General features: G+C 46.2%; 1 protein-coding gene across 4 annotated transcripts in view; it reads right to left on the bottom strand.

The window, feature by feature from the left end:
• CDR2 (cerebellar degeneration related protein 2) overlaps nucleotides 1-15944 on the bottom strand; it is a 44001-nt gene that overhangs the window by 3166 nt on the left and 24891 nt on the right. For 3 of the 4 annotated variants that reach the window (XM_047780324.1, XM_047780321.1, XM_047780320.1), the window contains 2 exons: nucleotides 2771-2919; nucleotides 2348-2512 (listed from right to left, as the gene is read on the bottom strand). The exons of the other annotated variant lie outside the window; for it this stretch is intronic. In XM_047780324.1, coding sequence (XP_047636280.1) covers nucleotides 2348-2512; nucleotides 2771-2919 — 314 coding nt within the window. The remainder of the gene's footprint in view (nucleotides 1-2347; nucleotides 2513-2770; nucleotides 2920-15944) is intronic. 4 annotated transcript variants of the gene reach the window in all.

The raw sequence follows: 15944 nt of genomic DNA, 5'->3' as shown, positions 1-15944 counted from the left end.
TGTCAGAATCACCTGGGGCAGCCTTTTATTCCCACTTAGAGATTCTGATTTAAGCCAGAGGGAGTCAATGATCTTGCAGTTTGAAAAACTCATGGGACCTAATCAAACTTACAAGCTTTTGCACAGCAAAGGAAACCATAAAAAAAAATAAAAAAAAAAAAGACAAACTACAGAATGGGAGAAAATGGTTGCAAATGATGCAACTGACAAGGGCTTCATTTCCAAAATATACAAACAACTCATACAACAGCAAAAAACACAAACAACCCAATTGAAAAATGGGCAGAAGACCTGCATAGACATTTCTCCAAAGAACACATACAGATGGCCCACAGGCATGTGAAAAAAGCTCACTAAAACATTACTAATTATTAGAGAAATGCAAATCAAAACTACAGTGGGTGCCATCTCACATCAGTCAGAGTGGCTATCATCAATAAGTCTACAAATAACAAATGCTGGAGAGGGTGTGGAGAAAAGGAAACCCTCCTACACTGCTGATGAGAATGTAAATTGGTACAACCACTATGGAGAACAGCATGGAGGTTCCTCAGAAAACTAAATGTAACACTAGCATATGACCCAGCAATCCCACTCCTGGGCATATATCCAGACAAAGCTTTCACTCAAAAAGACATATGCACCCACAGGTTCACTGCAGCACTATTCACAATAGCCAGGACATGGAAACCTCCTAAATAATCCACCGACAGATGAATGGTATATATACACAATGGAATACTACTCAGCTATAAAAAAAGAACAAAACCATGTCATTTGCAGCAACATGGATGGAACTAGAGATTCTCATACTAGATGAAGTCAGTCAGAAAGCAAAAGACAAATACTGTATCATAGCACATACCTGGAATCTAATATATGGCACAAATGAACCTATCTACCGAAAAGAAACAAACTCATGGACATGGAGAACAGACTTGTGGTTGCCAAGGGGGAGAGGGAGGGAGTGGGATGGACTGAGAGTTTGGGGTTGGTAGATTCAAATTATTGCATTTGGAGTGGATAAGCCATGAGATCCTGCTGTAAAGCAGGAGGAACTGTATCTAGTCCCTTGTGATGGAACATGATGGAGGATAATGTGAGAAAAAGAATGTCTATTATAACTGAGTCACTCTGCTGTACAGTAGAAATTGACAGAACACTGTAAATCAACTATAATTTAAAAATTAAAAAAAAAAACAAACTGCACAGGGTGATCTGAAGAATAAGGCTGAGGACCACCAAATGTACAAGCTGGCTTCTCTCTGGTTCAGGGTCCTAGACAACTTGGAACTATACTTATGTGTGTGATTATCTGCTTCTCAGCTTCTCCACGGGACTGAACTGTCTGTCTTGCTCACCACTCCACACACCTGCCTTGTGACAGGGGCTCCAGAAATATCTATTAAGACTCAATCTCATAACTCTTAAGTTGTAAGCACAACTCTGCAGGCCAAAAAAGAACCTCTTCTATGGGCCTGCATTTTTGTTTTACTGGAATTTCCATTTTTTTCTTCACTGTCATGTGAAATACAACCTCCAAATTTGTAGTCTATCAGAAGCACTGCACCTTCTTGTAAATTAAAATTTAACAAGTTAAAAGCACTGAACTAAGGAGATCCCGTCGTGGCGCAGTGGTTAATGAATTCGACTAGGAACCATGAGGTTGCGGGTTCGGTCCCTGGCCTCGCTCAGTGGGTTAAGGATCCGGCGTTGCCGTGAGCTGTGGTGTAGGTTGCAGACGCGGCTCGGATCCCGAGTTGCTGTGGCTCTGGCGTAGGCCAGCGGCTACAGCTCCGATTCAACCCCTAGCCTGGGAACCTCCATATGCAGTGGGAGTGGCCCAAAGAAATAGAAAGACCAAAAAAAAAAAAAAAAAAAGCACTGAACTAAATACTCCCAAGGTTTTCAAAAATCAGTTTTCACAGAATTACTAATAACCCAAGAACTCTATCATTTGTATGTTTGTTTTTAATTTTTGTCTTTCGTCTTCTTAGGGCCACACCCGCAGCACATGGAGGTTCCCAGGCTAGGGGTCAAATCAGAGCTGTAGCTGCCAGCTTACATCACAGTTCACGGCAATGCTGGATCCTCAACCCACGGAGCGAGGCCAGGGATCAAAGCCGCAACCTCATGGTTCCTAGTCAGATTCGTTTCCTCTGCGCCACAGCAGGAACTCCCATAGGCTTTGTATGTTTAAATTCAGTGGTTTTGTTCAAAGCAGTGGTGATCTACTAGCCAAGTGGCACTTCCTAAAAGGGTCCTTTTAATGGACTGGAGCCCAGAACGTGTCAGGACACAAGATGCTCCCCTGCTTGCAGTGGCCACGAGAAAGGGGGGCTCTTACTGGCGGAGGTCATACAGCTCTTTCAGACATGAGAAGCTGGGGGCCGATCTCTCCTGGTCGTGCTTCTCCTGGCTCCTCCTCCTCTGGCCCGAGGACTTCAGCTCCTCCACTTGGCTCTGGAGGTGATCGATGTTGGTTTGCAGGCATTCAATTGTTTCGGTCAGGCTGCGAGGAACAGAGGGGAGCCAGGGGCTGCTTGTCATATCACATCGAGGGCATAAGCCGCAGGGACAGCTGAGTTGCCAGCCACTCAAGCTGGCTTTTCTTAATTGGACAGGACTTCTCGTTCATCCCTATTCCCCACAGAGAATTCAGTGAAACCTTACCCCATATGGACCCGAACCCGCCCCAGCCGTGTTCTATGCTAGTTTACACTGAATGACTTCTCCCTGGGGCTTCTTCGGTGGCGTCTAAAGCGTTTACCTCAGAATCTTCTGCTGTGAGGCCTTGCTGTCGGCAACCAGCTTGTGGTTTGTTTCCTCCAGTTCCCTCGCTGTGACATCTAACTGCTCATAAACCTTGGCGTGCTGCTCGTTCATCTGCCGGAGAAGCTCCACCTGCTTGGTCAGATACTGGGAGAGAGAGGGAGTGGGACCAGGTTACTCATTGAACAGCTAAGACACCTGCAGCATTCCAACACCAACCGGATCCTACAATTCGGTTCTTCTTTTTTTTTTTTTTTTGGTCTTTTTAGGGTCGCACCCGCAGCACATGGAGGGTCCCAGGTTAGGGGTCCAATTGGAACTACCACTGCCGGCCTACACCGCAGGCACCACAATGTGGGATTGGAGCTATGTCTGCGACCTACCCCACAGCTCACGGCAACGCCGGATCCTTAACCCGCTGAGCGAGGCCAGGGATGCAGCTCACATCCTCATGGATGCTAGTTGGGTTGGTTAACCCCTGAGCCACAGCAGCAACTCCAAATTCGGTTCAGTTTTGACGCCGCTCAGTCCCACAAAACTGCCCCATTCAGGTGGCAGTGGCCAGTCCCAGGGGCGCCAGCACTTTCCACCAACCAGCTATAAACTTGGGGGGGGGGGTCCCCATGACCTCCCCTCAGGCTCAATACTTCACTATAACAACTCACAGAATGCAGGAAAGGCCCTGACTTACATTTACTGCTTTGTTATAAAGTGACTACAACAAAGGAACAGCCACAGGGAAGGGATGTGTAGGGCGAGGGATTAGGGTGCAAAGGGGTGGGGGGGGTCCCTCGCCCTCCCCAGGTGCTCCACCATGAGCGCATCCATGTGGTCACCAGCCTGGACACCCCCTTAGCCTTGCTTCAGAGTTTTACTGAGGCGCCTGCACAGGCACAGCTAATTACATCCCCGGCCCTGGGTCAATGAACTCAATCTCCAGCCTCTGTTCCTTCTGCTGAGGTTGGGGGACCTTCTAATCATATGGTTGGTTTCTCTGGCAACCAGTCCCCATCCTATCACTGAGGAAATCCCAAGGGATCCAGGAGCACCTTACCAGGAACTGGGGACAAAGGTCGAATAGGCAGTTTTTCATCACACCACACCACCACAGGTTTAGTTAATGAAAAGAACTTTAAATCCCAAATTAAACTCCTTCTCCTCAAAGGAAATGAGGACTGGCCATCCTTTATATGCTGAGTTCCCCTAGCGCTTACCAACGTCTCATGTATTTCAAGGCTGGTCTACTCTACAAAGCATGTAACATGTATAAAATTAATATTCAACAGGGAAATCTAAGTGAGACATGATAATTCCACAAGAGAAAAAGCATGGAACACATGATCAATGTTTACGCAAAAATATCACATTTTAACACAGATAAGAAAAGCCTAGGAGTTCCCGTTGTGGCTCAGTGGCAACGAACCTGACTAGCATCCGTGAGGATACAGGTTCGATCCCTGGCCTCGATCAGTGGGTTAAGGATCCGGCGTTGCCGTGAACTGTGGTGTAGGTCATAGGCTCTGCTTGGATCCCACGTTGCTGTGGCTGTGGTGCAGGCAGCAGCTGTAGCTCTGATTCCACCCCTAGGCTGGAAACGTCCCTATGCCTTGGGTGTGGCCCTAAAAAGCAAAAAAAAAAAAAAAAAAAGAAAAAGAAAGAACAAGAAAGAAAAGCCTAAAGCGCAAGATTTTAGATGATTTTTGCTTGGAAAAAAAATCAATTTTTGGAGTTTCCATTGTGGTGCAACAGCAACGAACCGACTAGTATCCATGAGAAGGGGGGTTCGATCCCTGGCTATAGGATCCGGCGTTGCTGTGAGCTGTGGTGTTTGCTGCAGACATGGCTTGGATCCTGCATTATTGTGGCTGTTGCTGTCGCCAGCAGCTGCAGCTCTGATGGGACCCCTAGCCTGGGAACTTCTATATGTCGTGGGTGCAGCCCTAAAAAAAAAAGCAAAAAAAAAAATTTTTTTTTCTTCTCTGAGACGTTTTGGACAAAAAATAGGGAAAAATATGGATTTAACCAGAAAAAGATTGTGTATGTTTGCTTTTTTTCAGGGCCGCACCCGAGGCATACGGAGGTTCCCAGGCTAGGGGTCGAATCGGAGCTGCACCTGCTGGCCGACACCACAACCTCAGCCACAGCAACACCAGATCCAAGCCTCGTCTGCGACCTACACCACAGCTCACGGCAACGCCAAATCTTTAACCCGCTGAAGGAGGCCAGGGATCGATCCTGCAACCTCACGGTTCCTAGTCGGATTCGTTTCCGCTGCGCCACGACGGGAACTCCAGAAAAAGATATTTTAACTTAATATTATTCAAAGTTACTGTTAATTCCGTGAGAATGTTATCACCATAATTCTCCTCATGCATAAGAAATCTGCCAGATGATTTATCTGGGGGACTGCTGAGCCTGTGTCTACACAGCCCAAGACAAAGGGGAAGAGCTACAATCTGAATGCCTCAGTGCTAAGCTACCTTGATTCCCTCTCCTACTCAACTCCGCCTGAAGACGCATATGTTCTAAATGAAACAGCCCCAAGATTTCTCTGGGGCACAACCAGAAAGAGGAAAGAGATAGGTCTGAAACAACCACTGGCCAAGTAGAAACAGACTAAAGACATGACTTGTCAAATGGTTTCCTTGAGGCTGCTTTCACATCTATGCAAGTATTTGCAAAAAGCTAACAGGTCTTTCAAAGGATGGACAAAAACGACTTCTAATGGGCTCTTTAAATGGCAGTGTGGCAGAGCTGAAAAAAAGCCTACGAGGCCTTTTTTCAAATCCAGTTACACATCTTAGTGGCAATGTGTTGAGAAAACACTTACCTCTCCTATCTGCTCATCTGAAATTCCTGACGGAGAGTATTTGGGAAATTCTTTAAAAGTGAGGAAACCCATGTGGCCTACCCAGCACCCACTTTATTTTTATTATTATTATTTTTAATCTTAACTATTCTAGACACATCTTTGCAGCATTGTCCTCTATAATTCATAGCTCTCCATAGCCTCCAGATTTGTTCCCTAAACACAGCCAGTGGTTTTTTTTTAATGTATTTTTGTTGTTGTTGTTGCTATTTCTTGGGCCGCTCCCGCGGCATATGGAGGTTCCCAGGCTAGGGGTCGAATCGGAGCTGTAGCCACCGGCCTACGCCAGAGCCACAGCAACTCGGGATCCGAGCCGCGCCTGCAACCTACACCTCAGCTCACGGCAACGCCGGATCGTCAACCCACTGAGCAAGGGCAGGGACTGAACCCGCAACCTCATGGTTCCTAGTCGGATTCGTTAACCACTGCGCCACGATGGGAACTCCCCAGCACCCACTTTATAACATCCCCAGGGAGGGCTGGGCAGCACCCTGTAATCAAGCCGTAATATTCTCATCAAAAAGTATGAATAAAGATTATAAAAAGCCTCCCCTGAGTTCAGGTCAGGGTTTTCTGCCATATGAATTTGTTGCACATTTAAGGAAAAAATATTGTGTAATAGAGCCTTTCAGGTTGAGAATGGAAAAATACACTTGTTTTCTTTTTTTTTTTTTTTGCTTTTTTTTAGGGCCACACCCGTGGCATATGGAGGTTCCCAGGCTAGGGGTTGAGGTGGAGCTGCAGCCACCAGCCTACACCACAGCCACATCCGAGCCGCCTCTTGAGACCTACACCACAGCTCACAGCAATGCCGGATCCTTAACCCACCAATCGAGGCCAGGGATCGAACCCGCAACCTCATGGTTGCTAGTCAGATTCGTTTCCACTGCGCCATGACGGGAACTCTGAAAATTAAAAAATAAATGATAGATCCATTAGTACCCACCTTGTAGGACTGAAAGTATTAAATGAGATGGAGTGAGCATCCAGCATGGCCCCTGTAAAGGCCTGTGTTTATCCCTCACTCCCTCAGTTCCTACCACCTTCTCCTAGGAGTGTGTCCTCAGCCTTGCCCTCTGGATGGCAATGTCCTGGTAGGTTCCTGTCACTGATGGGATCGGGGTTATTCTCTTAGGAATCTGGAGTAGAAAAAAAGGTTTGGGGAGTTCCCGTCATGGCTCAGTGGTCAATGAACCCGAATAGTATCCATAAGGATGCAGGTTCGATCCCTGGCCTTACTCAGTGGGTTAAGGATCTGGCATTGCCATGAGCTAATGCCGCTCAGATCCTGTGTTGCTGTGGCTGTGGTGCAGGCCTGCAGCTTTGGCTCTGATTTGAGCCCTAGCCTAGGATCCTCCATATGCCATGAGTGTGCCCTAAAAAAGACACACAAAAATGTTCATAGGGGGAGTTCCCGTCGTGGCGCAGTGGTTAACGAATCCGACTAGGAACCATGAGGTTGCGGGTTCGGTCCCTGCCCTTGCTCAGTGGGTTATCGATCCGGCGTTGCCGTGAGCTGTGGTGTAGGTTGCAGACGCGGCTCGGATCCCACGTTGCTGTGGCTCTGGCGTAGGCCGGTGGCTACAGCTCCGATTCGACCCCTAGCCTGGGAACCTCCATATGCCGCGGGAGCGGCCCAAGAAACAGCAACAACAACAAAAAATGTTTATAGGAATATATATAACAGCTGCAGGAATTCTGCAAGCCACTTTATATCAAGTATCAGGTCTCAGGTATTCTATGCGACTTATTCCCAACACCTAAAAAAAGGCTGAAGAATGCATAGACCAGACACTAAGCATTAATTGACACCAGGAGCTGTCCCTGCCCAGTGATGTGAATTTTCACATCCTCCAAAGGACACATCTGCCCAGTAGAGGGCAGGTGGGAGGCCAAGTCCCATGGAAGTCTAGGTAGGCAGAGGATCAGAGGAGAGACGGCCTGAAGGGGGGTAGCAGTATAGCAGCGAAGAGCACAGGCTGTGGGGTCAGAATATGGTTTGAAGTCCCACTCTGCCATTTCTAACTGGGTGACCTCTGGCAAATAACTTAGGCTTGGATCCCATGATGCCGTGGCTGTGGTGTAGGCCAGTGCTACAACTCCGATTCGAGCCCTAGCCTGGGAACCTCCATATGCAGCAGGTGTGGCCCTAAAAAGACAAAAAACAAAACAAAACAAAACAAAAAAACCCCCAAAAAACCTTTACATGTGCTAAAATTCACCTGGGGGATTTATTAAAGTATAGGAACCTGGGGACATTTCCCCTAAAATTCTGAGTCAATGAGACTGGGGTAGAGCCAGGATTCTGCATTTTTAGTAAATCCCCAGGTGATCTCAGTCCAAGGGGTCCATGGATCAGATCCTGAACGTGGAAAACCTTGGAAGTGTCCCCTCCCCCAACCCTACATCTCTTTCTCTTGAGTCTAGAAGACATAGACACTCACTTGGATTGACAATGACTCTTAATATATACTATTTCTCCTCTCAGGACTTAGTTTAGTTGCAGCTATTCACTAAAATTAGGCTATATTTTAACTGTATCATAGCAGCATTTTTTTTTCTTCTTTTTTTGGCCACTGGAGGTCTATGGAATTTGTGGGACAGGGATCAGAGCCCAGCTGCAGTTGTGACCTATGCTGCAGATGGGGCCACGCCAGGTCCTTTCAACCTGCTGTGCCTGTGGCGGGAACCAATAGAACCTGCTTCCAGGCGCAGCAAAGATGCTGCTGATCCCACTGCACCACAGCAGGAACTCCCAGAGCAGCATTTTTTGGTACCATGTTCCTGTAATTCTAATCCCTTTAAATTATATACTACTTAACCATGAATGCTCCTTCCTAAATTCTCAGTTCACCTAAATACTGACTCTGCACAAATGGCTAATCTTGGCTACTACATTTAAGAAAACATTTTAGGAGTTCCTGATGTGGCAATAACAGGATTGGCAGCATCTTGGGACTCCGGTTCAATTCCTGACCCACCCCAGTGGGTTAAGAATCCAGTGTTGCTGCAGCTGCGGCTTAGGTCTCAGCTGCAGCTCGGATCTGATCCCTGACCCAGGAATGCCATATGCCGTGGGGTGGCCAAAAAACCTCCAAAAAACAACAACAAAAATCTTTGTCTTTTTAGGGCCACACCTACAGCATATGGAGGTTCCCAGGCTAGGGGTTGAATCAGAGCTGTGGCTACTGGCCTACACCACAGCCACAGCAACGCCAAATCTGAGCTGCCTCTGCAAGCTACACCACAGCTCACAGCAACACTGGATCCTTAACCCACTGAGCGAGGCCAGGGATCGAACCTGTATCCTCATGGATGCCAGTCAGATTTGTTTCCGCTGAGCCAAGAAGGGAACTCCAAAAAAACATTTTAAATGGGTAATTTAAACATATACAAATGCAGAAAAAATTGGCTTAATGAACCCTCATGCATCCATCATCCAGTGTCCAATAATTATCATTACAGAGTCAATCTTGCTTTATTTCTACTCTTCCACTCTCCTTTCCCTAAGCATTTTAAAGCAAATCCAAGCATCTTTTTTTTTCTTCCTGTCCTTTGTCTTTGGGCCGCAACCAAGGCATATGGAGGTTCCCAGGCTAGGGGTCGAATCGGAGCTACAGCCACTGGCCTACACCAGAGCCACACCAACACCAGATCCCAGCCACTTCTGCAACCTACACCACAGCTCATGGCAACGCCGGATCCTTCACCCACTGAGCAAGGCCAGGGATCGAACCCGCATCCTCATGGCTGCTAGTTTGCCCTAGTCACATTCGTTAACCACTGAGCCACGATGCGAACTCCCAAATCCAAGACATCTTAATTCAAGTGTACATATTTATATATTTCTAAGCAATAAGACCTCATTTTAACCACAGTTCCAATCATACCATAACCTCCCCTGCAAATTTCTTAATATCATCTATTACATTTCAGTGTTAACATTTTCCCATCTCTCAAATAGTTCGTCCAGCTTCATCTGTTGTCCTTATTTCCCACTCGAGGGGTACCTTTATCTTGAAATGGCAGAGTTGCCTCATTCCAAGCCATGATCCTCCTTCCTTTGGGGCCTTTATATCCAACCTCCCCTCTCCCAGAGGCTGGCTCCATCTAATCTAGCGGTCATGGACCTGAGAGGGTCCATGATCTTGGATGTGAGAAAAGCTACATTTTCCTTTTCATGAACTTCTGTCCTTTTTTTTTTTTTTTTTTTTTAAAGGGCCGTACCTGTGGCATATGGAGGTTTCCGGACCAGGGGTCGAATTAGAGCTGTAGCCACCAGCCACAGCCACGAGGGATCCGAGCTGCACCTGCGACCTACACCACAGCTCACGGCAATGCTGGATCCTTAACCCACTGAGAGCGAGGCCAGGGATGGAACCTGTGTCCGCATGGATGCTGGTCAGATTCGTTTCCACTGAGCCGCGATGGGAATTCCCTTCGCTAACTTCTAATAGAAGTTCAGGAGTTCCCGTTGTGGCGCAGTGGTTAACGAATCCGACAAGGAACCATGAGGTTTCGGGTTCGATCCCTGCCCTTGCTCAGTGGGTTAACGATCCGGCGTTGCCGTGAGCTGTGGTGTAGGTTGCAGACGTGGCTCGGATCCCGCGTTGCTGTGGCTCTGGCGTAGGCCGGTGGCTACAGCTCCGATTCGACCCCTAGCCTGGGAACCTCCATATGCCGCGGGTGCGGCCCAAGAAATAGCAACAAGGACAACGAAAAAAAAAAAAAGTTCAGCACTTCAGTTATGAATGGAGGCAACAAGCCAGCAGTCTGAGTATGTGCCAAACGTAGGACTTCCTCACCACTACAGGCACAGATGCTCTCAGAGCACATGACAGTGGCTGCCTAGACTCACCGCTATTTGAAATTGCAGTTTTTAGACTGCCATTAGATCTTGGTATCTAATGTACCAATAAACACTTATATGAATATAGCACACATTAATCTTTTCACTGGCTTGATGGTCATTTCAATGTAACTGATTCCCTTTGTAATTTGATGTATTTTATGTATTTTAAGAGGATTGTCACAGACTCACGAGCCAGCCAAAGGAATCCACAGCACAAGAATGGCTAAAAATGCAAGATTATCCTTTAGATCTCCGTGCAAACATAAAGGCTTCAGAAACCTTTCTGGAGCACCCCGTCTAAAGCAGCACCACTCCCAGGCACTCTAGTAACGGCCCTCAAAAACTTCACACTTAAGGAGTTCCCGTCGTGGCTCAGCGGAAATGAATCTGACTAGCATCCATGAGGACACAGGTTTGATCTCTGGCCTCGCTCAGTGGGTTGAGGATTGGCATTGCTATGAACTGTGGTGTAGGATGCACATGCAGCTTGGATCTGGCATTGCTGTGGCTGTGGTGTAGGCTGGCAGCTGTAGCTCCGATGAGACCCCTGGCCTGGGAACCTCCATATGCTGTGGATGCAGCCCTGAAAAGACAAAGACAAACCCCCCCCCCAAAAAAAAAACCCAAAAAACTTCACTCTCTTTTTTTTTTTTTTTTTGGTCTTTTTGCCTTTTCTAGGGCTGCTTCCCGTGGCATATTGGAGGTTCCCAGGCTAAGGGTCTAATCGGAACTGTAGCCGATGGCCTACACCACAACCACAGCAACTCGGGATCCGAGCAGTGTCTGCGACCTACACCACAGCTCATGGCAACATCGGATCCTTAACCCACTGAGCAAGGCCAGGGAGCAACCTCACAGTTTCTAGTCGGATTTGTTAACCACTGCACCACGACAGGAACCCCAAAAAACTTCACACTTAGTAATAAACAACCAAATTGCTTACTTGTTAATGACTGTCTTTCTAACCCTCCTCAAAGGGAAGCCTAGATAGTATCTAGTCCATTTAGGAAAATTTTTGACACAAGGTAGGGACTAGATGGCCATTTCCAGGCTTCTGTTCACAACAGCTTATCATGCTCGGTATCGCAACTCAGACTGCTGGAATGTGGACAGACTTCACTGAAAGAGTCTGAGAAGGGCTTTGGTTATAGCCCTTTTGTAAAAAGGCTCTGTTAATCACTAATTCTTTCCCCTCTTGCTCCATTTACAGACTATTTCTCTGTGTTTATTCGCATGGCACAGGTATGCCCATGGAATCTGAAAAAGATATATTTTTTTCCCACCAGTGTCTTATGTGGGCCCCAAGATGTGGCTCCCTTTTAAAGAGGTAATATTCAAATTAGAGTTGAGCCCAATATAATGGAGACAAGCCAATATGCAAATGAGCACAAAGAGGCTGTTTAGAAAATGACAGTAGGTCCCCCTCATTTGACATATCAAACCCTGTGGGGAAAAAAACCCACAACGAAACCATGTAAGAACTTGTGATATTTTGATCTGAGAGGGCTTGGCTTTAAGGGCAAGCTAAAGAATGGCAGGGAGCTTGTTTTCACGTGGTGGGAGTTTAATCTTATTATTATTAAGGCAAAACTAATCAGAAAAGCCCTTTCCTTCTCCAAGAACCTGTGAGAGGTTACCTAACAAAGGAAACGATTAAACTGGTCAGCAACTTTAAAGAAAAATGTTTAGCTTCCTCAGCCAAGTACGGACGGACGTGAGACTAGAGAATCAGAATCCATGTAGTCAGATGCTGCTTTCAGGCTTGGCCTCGAAACCTTCCAATCAGCATTCATCAAATTTCTTCTGATTCCAGAAGGAAAGGGATTAGCAGGTTTCGACCCTTCATTCAAAAGTACAGCTTTGCTTCTCATCGTCTGGTTTTCTCAGTTCAGACCCTTTGATACACAGCCTCGAATGCATCCGACTGGACTGCGAGATCCTAAAAATTCAAGTGCCAAAAAGAGCTCGAGTATAAAAGTCTTTGCTGGGGAGTTCCTGTCGTGGCGCACTGGTTAACGAATCTGACTAGGAACCGTGAGGCTGTGGGTTCAATTTCTGGCCTTGCTCAGTGGGTTAAGGATCCAGCATTGCTGTGGCTCTGGCGTAGGCTGGAGGCTACAGCTCCGATTGGACCCCTAGCCTGGGAACCTCCATATGCCACAGGAGTGGCCCTAGAAAAGGCAAAAAAAAAAAGAAAGAAAAAAACAAAAGTCTTTGCCGTATTAAAGAGCAGTGGGTATTTAAGCAGCACAGTGGGGGCCGGGGAACACAGGCAAAGGGTCAACTTATAGGCAAGAGTTTCAGCGTGTTAGTTCTGTGTGTCATCTCACACGGCATGGAGTTTGTACAGAATGTCACCTCATCTAGGAGGACAAGGTTCAGGTGATGGCGAAAAAGCTATAAATAGGCCACCTTTACCGACTGAGGAAAACCTTTGAAGAAGGCCAGCGGGATTAACACCTATTTGCAGTGGGAGAACCCTGACCTGGAATGCTGGAACAGACAGACACAACCAGACTAAAAATGCATAAGGAATGGGGGAGTTCCTGCTGTGGCGCAATGGGTTCATGATCTGGCTTGTCTCTGTGGCAGTGCCAGTTCAATCTCCAGCTGGGCAAAGTGGGGTTAAGGATCTTGTGTTACTGTAGCTGTCGGATTCAGTCCCTGACCCAAGAACTTCCATAAGCTGCGGGTACAACCAGGGGAAAAAAAAAAAAAAAAGCATAAGGAATGGAAATTTGGCTTTTATTCAGCATTGGGATTACTCTTGTATTAAGGATTACAGCCCAAATCCTCCGAATTTAGTATCAAAATGACCTTCCATAATACTGAAGAGATATTTTCCATTCCCTTTGAAAAACCTCTTTCCCCTGATTAAAATATTACATTTCTCCTGAAGGAAATTTAGGAATAAATAAAAAAGCGTGAATATGAAAATAAAAACCACCTATAATCTCACTATTAAGAACTTGGCTAGTTCTTAAGACCTATTTTCCAGTAATTGAAAAGGATTTTATTTTTTTCAGAATTACGATTCTTTCATTACTGAAACTCTTAAAATATGCATAAATATACTGTACAACAATTTATACTGAGCGAAATACATGGGAGTGGTAACAAACCCGACTAGTATTCATGAGCTTGCGGGTTCAATCCCTGGCCTTGCTCAGTGAGTTAAGGATCTGGCATTGCCGTGAGCTGTGGTGCAGGTCTCAGACGAGGCTGGGATCCCGCTTTGCTGTGGCTGTAGTGTTGGCCAGCAGCTGCAGCTCTGATTTGACCCCTAGCCTGGGAACCGCCATATGCAGCAGGCAAGGCCCTTTAAAAAAAAAAAAAAAAGCAAACCATACACACTCACATAATTTCATCACCTCAGAACAACCCTGTACCAATGTCATGCAAAGGCCCTCATCACCATTACACAGCAGAGCAAACAGTACCTGAAAGATAATTCACAGGCCTGAAGTCTAGCTATTTGCTACAGAATTGAGGGCTTAAATCTGAACCTTCTGATAAGCAAGCCAGGACTCCTACTTCCTTTCAAAATCTCCAGAGATGGAGATCCATGGTGTAGGAATTATTGGCAGTGCTTGTAATCTGTATCTGTCCTCTCTTAAGGTACTAATTTTTTTTTTTTAATCTTTTTTGTCTTTTTGCCTTTTCTAGGGCCACTCCTGTAGCATATGGAGGTTCCCAGGCTAGGGGTCTAATCAGAGCTGTAGCTGCCGGCCTACGCCAGAGCCACAGCAACTTGGGATCTGAGCCAAGTCTGCGACCCACACCACAGCTCACGGCAATGCCAGATCCTTAACCCACTGAGCAAGGCCAGGGATCGAACCCGCAACCTCATGGTTCCTAGTCGGATTGGTTAACCACTGCACCACAATGGGAATTCCTTAAGGTACTGATTTGACTAAGTATTTATTATCTACTATGTTTGAAAGACCAGGAATAAACACAGTAACAGCCTTCAGTGTTTCAAAGGGAAATGGGGGGTGGGGGGAAGAGAAGGAGAATCAAATAAATCAAGAAATAAGTATAACGTATAGTAGAATTTTGATAAATGTATAGAGGGAGTGCAAAATGTTTCAAAATTTCCAAGGAAGACGTGAGCTCTTGAAAGACATAAGGTACACCTGTAAGGTCAGATGACTTTGATTCCTGCAGGGATAAAGCAGGTCTCCAAGCAGAGAAGCCACAGAAACCCAAGGCTGTAGGCTGCTCACACGGCTGCAGGAAACTCTAAGAGAATCTGATCGTGTGTGATGGTGTCAGATCTCATGACTCCTCAAAGCTTCCCTTCCTCCCCCTCATCCAGGACAGAAAATCTGGAGTCTTGAGGCTGAGTAAAAGCCACACAGGCTATAGGCATCTCTGAGCCAATCATTACTTTTAATGTTTATTTTTCTTTTCCTGGGGCATATGGAGTTCCTGGGCCAGGGATCAGATCCGAACTGCAGTTGCAATCTACGCCACAGCTACAGCAACACCGGATCCTTTACCCAGCTGTGCTGGGCTGGGGATTGAACATGCGTCCCAGGGTTCCAGAGACTCCATGGATCCTGCTGTGTCACAGTGAGAACTCCTCAATGTTTATTTAATCTTTTTTTTTTTTACATTAAAAATGATGCCTTGCAAACCACTGAGCAATTTTTATAAGGACTGTTTGAAATTCACTAATGGCCTTTGAAAGCATACTTGTGTTCTCATCATGGCACAGCGGAAGTAAATCCGACTAGGAACCATGAGGTTGCAGGTTTGATCCCTGGCCTTGCTCAGTTGGGTTAAGGATCTGGCATTGCTGTGGCTGTGGTGTAGGCGGGCAGCTGTAGCTTCGATTAGACCCCTGGCCTGGGAACCTCCATATGCCACGGGTGAGGCCCTGAAAAGCAAAAAAAAAAAAAAAAAAAAAAAAGCAAGCAAGCAAGCAAGCAAGCATACTTGTACTTCTACTGGCAAAATATCCTCTGACAATTTCCCAGTTGTCTATTTCCATGATGAGTCATAGTTCAGAGGCGTTCGCCCCAGCATTTTCAGCAGTTCTGCACTATTCTTCATCTACTCTGAGTAGTTTGTTCCAGGACCATTTTCTGCCTGATTCAAACTTTCTCTGGGTGGGTAGGTTAAGAATTTACGTTTGGTTTTTAACTATATTTCGCTAAATTAAAAAAAAAAAAAAGATCATGTGCTACTTTTCGAAGCAGGAAAACTAATAAACAGTCTAAAAAGTTAATTTAAAACCTGCGCAGTGACTCCATGTATGTGAAGTTCAGAGGGGAGCTAAACGAACCGAGGGTGCTGGTTAGTGGGGCAGGTGTCTGAGGAGCTATGATAATGGTCTCATGCCTTATCTGGCTGTTGGCTGCATGGGTGTGTTTGTTTATGAAAATTCTTTGAACTATATACTTAGCATTTGTGCCTTTTTCTTTTTTCTTTTCTCTGTCTTTTTGC

This window comes from Phacochoerus africanus, chromosome 5 (genome assembly GCF_016906955.1).
Source record: "Phacochoerus africanus isolate WHEZ1 chromosome 5, ROS_Pafr_v1, whole genome shotgun sequence".
Lineage (NCBI taxonomy): Eukaryota > Metazoa > Chordata > Mammalia > Artiodactyla > Suidae > Phacochoerus > Phacochoerus africanus.
The sequence above is the reverse complement of the archived record's forward strand: the minus strand, read 5'-3'. Positions and strand labels throughout refer to the sequence as shown.